This window comes from Solea senegalensis, unplaced genomic scaffold, assembly GCF_019176455.1.
Source record: "Solea senegalensis isolate Sse05_10M unplaced genomic scaffold, IFAPA_SoseM_1 scf7180000013646, whole genome shotgun sequence".
NCBI classification, from domain to species: Eukaryota; Metazoa; Chordata; class Actinopteri; order Pleuronectiformes; family Soleidae; genus Solea; species Solea senegalensis.
This window is the reverse complement of record NW_025320859.1, coordinates 5,374-13,332: the sequence shown is the minus strand read 5'-3', so window position 1 is coordinate 13,332 and position 7,959 is coordinate 5,374. Positions and strand designations below refer to the sequence as shown.

The 7,959-nt window shown below is 38.7% G+C and overlaps 1 protein-coding gene across 1 annotated transcript; it reads left to right on the top strand.

Moving 5' to 3' along the window:
* The first annotated feature begins 1,539 nt into the window (after positions 1-1,539).
* Positions 1,540-7,172, top strand: LOC122760440 (protein lin-28 homolog B-like). Its single transcript, XM_044015545.1, has 2 exons — positions 1,540-1,724; positions 5,332-7,172. Exons 1-2 carry the CDS (start codon positions 1,549-1,551, stop codon positions 5,642-5,644), a joined length of 489 nt encoding a protein of 162 aa, XP_043871480.1. The 5' UTR covers positions 1,540-1,548; the 3' UTR covers positions 5,645-7,172.
* The last annotated feature ends 787 nt before the right edge of the window (positions 7,173-7,959 follow it).

The following is a 7,959-nucleotide window of genomic DNA, read 5'->3' as shown; positions in this document are numbered from 1 at the left end:
TTACTGGACAAAAAAACTCAAACATTTCATGTCTGCACTGTATAAATGAATGATAAAGTAAATATTAAATATATAAAAATGTACTTTTTAATTTAATTCTAATTTAAACACTGAGCTTTATGCGGTTCAGACAGAATGGGAGTCATTCTTTGACCTAAATAGGACACGTGGTCGTCTAATGACTCACATTGTTACATATCGTGCTGCATTGTGTTCTTGCAGACTTACAAGTTTAAGGCATTGTGATTCCCATCTATTCGATCATTTCTTTTCACCCGTCAACCTGAAAGAGGCAGGTGTCGCTTAAATGACGGCAATTTTAGTCCACATCATAAATATAAATACATACGCTTACTACAAAGCATTGTTTGTATGTAAGTGCATGACTAAAATAAGGCTTTTATATGTACTTTAAGCAAAGTATTTGCTTTAAAGAGTTTTGTATTTTGTACAGTATTTTGAGGTGAAGTGAAAGCTTCAATACAAATAAAGAAGTATCCTTCCTGGAATGAAAATGGGTGAACGTTTCCTGACACGCGTGGGAAAAGTGAGGGCATGAGCTGAACAGTCCTCTGTTTAAGACATAGATCGACTAATTGTGTTTTTGAACCGGCGTTGGCCTATTATTTTTAATTAATCGGTTGATTCTTACTCATATGTTGTTCTCAGACACTTCATCAATGCTGCTAAGTCACTCAAACCTTATTTTTTTTCATCCAGAACACAATTTGACAACCCTTCGTGTACTTGGTGTTTTTAGTGACTCCTTGTCTTTGTACTGTCCTCTCTGCCTTATCCTATGTTTGTAAGCCAGTGGCTTATAAATAATATCTCAATATTCCTAGGTTATATCCAGATATATGATCTTTATGAGGACAGAAAACCGCACACAGGTTGTTTCTCTGGACTCATGAAAAGTTGTTTGTGCCTCTCAAAAGGAGAGTTACAGTACACTGTAAACACTGTAGAATAAAAGATCTACTCTTTATGATCATCTGTATTACACAATCTTAAAAATACAGTTATTACCTTTTTTATGCTAAATGAAGCATATTTATGTGTGTAATGAACAATAAGATTGCTATGTAATTAGTTTTAATGATTTGACAAATAATTAGGCTCATAATAAAAGTGTTAAGTGACATCTATCGCTAGCTATTTAGCTAGCAAACCACCTATCTACCTAGCTAGATAGCTATCTACCTAGCTAGTTAGCTATCTATCTACTTAACTAGATACCTTGCTAGCTAGCTAGCCACCTACCTATCAAAGTGTTCATTCGTTATTATTCACCTCTTATATTTTATCAGATGGAGGAAGAAAAAAAAATAGATAATAGGCATTATATCAGATTCACTGATTTATCGGCCACAGAAAAATCCATATTTACTCTGTCACTATCTGAAGTCTTACCATTAGACCTTTAACCTCTGACGCACTCGTCTGTATTGTAGGCATCATCATTTTATTTATTCAAATTTGTCCTTGTTTAATTGCTAATTATGTTGTATTGTGTGTCTTTTCCCCCCCGCACAGAGCAAACTTGTGATGGAGGGCTTTCGCAGCTTAAAGGAGGGTGAGCAGGTGGAGTTCACCTATAAGAAGTCCTCCAAGGGCCTCGAGTCTCTGCGGGTAACAGGACCCTGTGGGGGACCCTGCTCGGGCAGTGAAAGGAGACTCAAGGGGAAGGTCCCTCTCCAGAAACGCAAACCAAAGGGAGACCGGTGAGTGGAATTTTAAATAAACATAATGTAAAGGAACAGTAATTCTTTCATTTCAACGCTCAGGCTGCAGACTGCAGTAATGTAGTGCATTTACAAATCTGTCTATACAGTAGAGTAATAATAGAGTAGGCAACGCATTGTACATACATCTCACCGCAGTGGAGCGTTTCTCAGTGGGCGGAGATTATAGATTAAATCTATTCAATCTGCACGACTACATGCCTGTTGCTATGGTTATTGTGCACCATAATAAGGAATTGAATAGGGCACTTTGCCTGCCATTGCTGCTATTTTAAATCAATTTGCGAGCTTTTACATTAGAGGGGGGCTTCGGGAAAAAGGGATGGATCGGGGCTTATATGCATCTCAATGCGGCAGCGGCTCAATCAATTGTTTTGTCCTCGGTTTTAAATCCTGGCTGCTCTGCTGAAATCAGTCGGAGGCGAGCCATATGGAGCTCCTTGAATATGGCGTGCGGTCTAAGCAGAGGACGGACGGAGCATGCCTTTATTCGACGTACAGCAAAACCGAGAACGGACTGCGTGTGTCAAAGAAAGGCGTCACATTGACTATATATACAATGCTACATAAATCCAGTCTTTTTGACCCTGAGTTAAGCACTTCTTGTCAGGTGTGAAGAGAAAAAAGCTTTGGTCTGAAACATGGGAACAGGATCTGAGAGCTAAGGCTCCCTGATAGTTTTACACAGCTGAATAATTCAGTTTATTTGGGATAATTGATCCAGAGTTAGGTCAAGTGTCTCCACCTTGTAGCTGTGAGGCGGATTGGATTCAGATATGGCAGGTAGATCAGTGTGATGTCATCAGCTCTGCTCTGGTGGTGTTTATGCTGCTCTGACCCCTGCTGGTCACTCTGTGATGCAGCTTTTGTTCCCCCCAGTGTGTTTGACGTGACCTGTGAGCTTATGCCTCATTCGAGGAAAATGTTGTTGTAATTATTGGTTTATACTGTATTTTGGATGGTTTAAAGGTTAATTTGTGACCCTTTTCTTTGCATAAAATGCTTTCCTCATATTTATTATTATTATTATTGTTGTTATTATATTATATTATATTATATTATATTATGTTATGTTATATTATATTATATTATGTTATATTATATTTATACATACATATATGTACTGTTAGGGCTAGGCAATTTATCGATATAATATCTCTAGTGCGACATGACACAATTGATATCTCCATATTGTGATATCTATTGTATCTGTGATGACTTTTACTTGTTTTAAAGGCCGTTGCATTGATAATTGTAATATTGAATACATTTGTGAAATACACTTACTATTGTAAATTAACTACATAGATAGATAGATAGTTGATAAAAAATATAATTGACAAAATTATATTTAAAAAAAGTAATTTTTTTAAGTCTTTAATTCTAAGCCTAATTAATTGTCATATAACAATTTGATTGTTCCTTAATATAAATGAGCTTTGTTTAACATGACAAATTCAAAGAAATAAACCAGGTATTATCTGAAATGGAAGGTAATATTACAATATTGTTTAGTGTATATAATCATTTGGTTACACAACTTGAATAAGGAACATGATTTTTTTCTGACACCTTCATTTCTTCTCTGTTGAGTCTATTTTGGTCTAATTAATTGCATAATTGCACATGTTATTTCATTTTTGTTCTTGTTTGGTTTTATTATATGGCTGCTACTGTTACCCATGTTTTGTCGTTTAGATGTATTTTATTGCCCAGTGTGAGCGTTTTATGTCGTTTATTTTTTATTCTGTGCACCTCGTGGTTGTTTTAAAGTTTTACTGGATAAAGTTGTGTCATCACAGACGAATAATGTTCTATAACTTAATTCATTTGATTCAGATGTCTTCCTGAAAATAAATCTGTAGTAGATTAGTGATAACAGTAGGTTGATAATAATAGTTTTTTCCTGTGGTTATAACTCTTATGGCAAAACGCCATAAATAAATGTAAATATTACTAATCAAAAGCTTATTTTACAACATGAATGTGACAATGTGACAGAAAAATACAGTCTGTCCTTATTTATACCAGTCCATTGTGGTTATTATTATTATTATTATTATTATTATTCTTGTCTTGGATGGAACATGCAGTGTAAATGCTTCCTGGAGTTTTTTGTTTGAGGGAGAAAATTTGCTGACACACTTGTTTCCTGTGTGCTCATTTTTAATGTCAAAACAACTGGAAACTGTTAAATGAGCATCAGCCGCTTTCAGCTGACAACATGGCTTTCTGTGGCTTTTTTTTAATTAAAATCCGTGAAAATAAGTCCTTGCGAATAAATCAATAATGGCAGACATGAATTAAAAAAAGACCTTTTATGAAGCCCTTGAGGCGAGATCATTTGACGCCTGAAAGGGGCGAGAGCTGTTTCATGAGCACATGTGAGTCGATGTCGAGCCGAGATGACTGACGCCACCGTGACAGGTTGAAAGTGCAGCTTTCTTTGCTTTTGCACATTTCTCTGCTGTGCTTTCAGCACTCCTCTGGCTCTTGTCAAATTTAATAACATGCTGTAAGTTGGCACGCCGCTGCAGAATGTCTGTCTGTCTCTCGCCTCAGGTCCACACTTATATCGTGTGTCACACTCCCATCTAGTGGAGAATCCGAGCTGGAGCTGGAGCTTTTTGTCACTAAAATCATAATTTGAAGAGACACAATTACTAAATCTAATCTACCGAAATGCGGCAATTTAATCCTGAAATGATGAATGGATTATTAATTGATTAATTGACTCCTAAATGAGTTGGCAACTATTTTGATACTAAATTAATCAGTTTTATATCATAAAAACATTATGATTTCCAATTATTAAATGTGAATATGTGAACACATTTGTGGACAAAACAATGCATCTTCATTTTATAGTTTGACAAATAGCAGTTTTTATGAATGAAACAAGAAAATCAATCGGTCAAAAGAGTAGTTTGAAATTCCTTAATTATTGTCTATTTTAATTTATTGTGTTTCTCTTTTTTTAAAACTTGTATTCATTGAGATGTGTGTTGCTGACCTTGTGGCCAGGTCACCTTTGTAAAAGAGATCTCAATGGGACTTAAAAAGGAAATAAAAAAGAAAAAGAAGTGAATATGTAACCGAGGCTTGACTTAAAAATGGCTTTTATTTTCCCCATGACTATGTATAAATGTACAGGCTATAATAATATGCAATATACACTGTCTAATATCCTTACATCCTAAGCAATCTGATAAAATCACCAACTATATAAATACACCTGAGCAAAACGTGCTCAAAATGTTTAAAATCGAATTGAATTTGTGAAATTTGGAAACAAGTCACCATTCAAAGTTCACTTGGCTCGTTTTTATGAACAAAAAGAACAGAAAAATGCTCTATTTTGTGACTTCCCCTCAATTATTGCTACTTTACATCATGACTAAAAATGTGATATAAAGTTGATCATAACTTTGACTCAACAACACATAAGAAAACACGCGTTTTTTTAAAGGCTAGATATATGTCCATATAAGGAGTTTTGTATTATTCCCACTGCAAATTACCATGCGTATAAAGTTATAAAGTGATTTCTGATCTTTGTCTTTCCTCTTTCCTCCTCGCTCTGTAGCTGTTATAACTGTGGAGGTCTGGATCACCATGCCAAGGAGTGTAGCCTGCCCCCCCAGCCAAAGAAATGCCACTACTGCCAGAGTGTAACGCACATGGTGGCTCAGTGTCCCCACAAGGCGCCGGCGCCCCCCACAGGCTCTCAGGACCAACACGCGTCTACCTCGGCCCCCATCCCAGGGACCGGGCCTTACCTCTGCCCCCCAGAGGAGGAGGAGCACTCCGGCTCGTCTCCCCTGGAGGGCTCCTCCTCCTCGCCGGAGGAGCCGCACACACACCGTGGCCCCCGCACCCAGCGGTGGAGGAAGTCCTGAAAACAGAAACCTTTCACCTGCTAAAACCCTTAACCATCACGTTTCCCTTCAATCAAGGATACCTGAAGCCCCTCCCGCACCCCCCTTCATCTACCTCGCACCTGTGGAAAATGAAAAAAATTGGAGGTCTTATTTTCTATACTTTTATTTTATTTTTTTATTTTTCTTAACCAGCGCAGCTATGGCAACAATCAATGGGGTACGGAAGTGTGTGTGTGTGTGTGTGTGTGTGTGTGTGTGTGTGTGTGTGTGTGTGTGTGTGTGTGTGTGACTTGCTGTCATCTGGTGCAGCTATGGCAACTACCGCTGGAATGTGGGACTGTATTTCTTGTTCCAATCAGTGAAACAACGGGATATGAATTTTAGTTTAGGACTGTTCTCTATTTTTCCCAAGTTTTGGCCATTTTACTTTTTTTTTAAAGCCGCAAATGAATATCCTCAAGGCTCAATTATTCGGACAAAATGATGCATCCTTTTGAAGCACACACGTTAGCTCATTTTAGGGATTAGACGACTCTTAAAAAGCTCCACGCCCTCTAAGCGATAATCCAGACCCATGGGATTTTTGTAGCTTGGCTTATATACGGAAAAGAAAATCTGTACGGATGGAAACATTATGGATTCCAGAGAGAGATTTTTTTTAAGACCTTAAAGATGGTTAACTGCTGCTCTTAACACCCACTACATACCTCTCTCTTACATGAAATAGCCTTGACCAAGTGATTGTCAAAGAACGAGCATGTGAATTTTTATGCATGCAGGTGCACGACTGAGAGAGAGAGAGAGAGAGAGAGAGAGCGAGAGAATGAGAAAAATGTGTGTGTTTGCATGTGTGTGTCTGCTGCACCTCTTCTTCAGGTGCTGGTCAACACTATTAACCTCTGTTAGATAAGACGTGTCTGACAAAAGAACAAAAGAAAAAGAAGAACAAAAACACAAAAAATCCTATAATTGAGGAAGATCAGAGTTTGGATTCAAGGCGATGAATCACTTGTAAGATTGACTGTTGTGTAATTAGTTTGAAATAACTTAACAGTTTATGAATCATAGTTTAAGTCATTAATATATATGTGAAGCCGCAGGATATAAAAATTTAAATTGTCTTAAGTTTAAGTGATGCCTATATATAAGGAGTTAGCTCTGACACAGGGGAATAATAGCTGTGTTTATTGCCTGTTGTTATGTGGAAACATGTGACTCTCTCTCTCGGACGAAACAAAAAAAACACCACACTTTTGGCACCTTTTCCACTGTACGGTTCCAGCACGACTCGGCTCGACTCGACTCGACTCGACTCGGTTTTCCATCACTGTAGTACCTCCTCAGCGTGAGCCGAGTCATCATAGCACAGTGACATCAAGCCGCTGTGACGTTGCCATGGCATTTGGCTTGCTTACGTCTCATTACCGTAACTGTTAGACCTTAAACTGGTGTGGACTGGTGATCCCTCAGTTAGCCCTCAGTACGTCCACGGCACGACCGTCCAATCACAGACAAGATTCACCAGCGCGTTTGTGACGTCAGCTTCGGTCTAAACGGTCGAATGACTGCCAGATATGGAAAGTGAAAGTTATCTTGAGGAAAGACCTCACTCACTGAACATTTTTGGACAATTCGACAGCTATAAAATCAAAATTATTACATTACATTACATTAAAATCAAAATAAATCCAGGCGGCCGCATTCTCATGATGGTCACAAGAGGGTTCATTAAAAACATTAGTTAGGTACTTCCTGTATGACCAGAGACACAGTCACTGAACTTAACTCCGTTATCTATGGAGTTTGTCATGCGTAAGTATCGCACGATGGAAGCGGATCTCGCCAGGTTGTGTCCCGCTCCGCGCGGCGTTCATGAAACCACCATCACTAATGGAAAAAGTAAAAAGAAGGAACACGTCGAGTCGTGCCGAAACGGTGTAGCGGGAAAAGAGCCATTTGTTATCGACAAGGTCAAATCCTCATCGGTCACTTCTGACACGGCACAAAGGCTCATCGCGTTCCACGGTGACGCCGTCACAGTGTCTTCACAGCTGCTCAACTTTTAATACCTCACCAACTCTTCCTCACGGAAGCGAATGTCGCAGAATTCTCTCCCAGCTCGAACCAACCTGTTCCTCTCCCATCTGTGCCTACCTGTTTGTTAAGTAAGCAGCAGCCAGGTAATGGTTGCCATCACCACTGCTGCTGCTGCTGCTTCAGACTTTTACTAACAAGAGAGAGAGCGAGAGAGAGAGAGAGAGGGGGGGGAGGGAGAGAGGAAGAAAGAGATGGCGTGCTGCTTTTGGTATAACTTGAATCCCAAGTATGGCTTT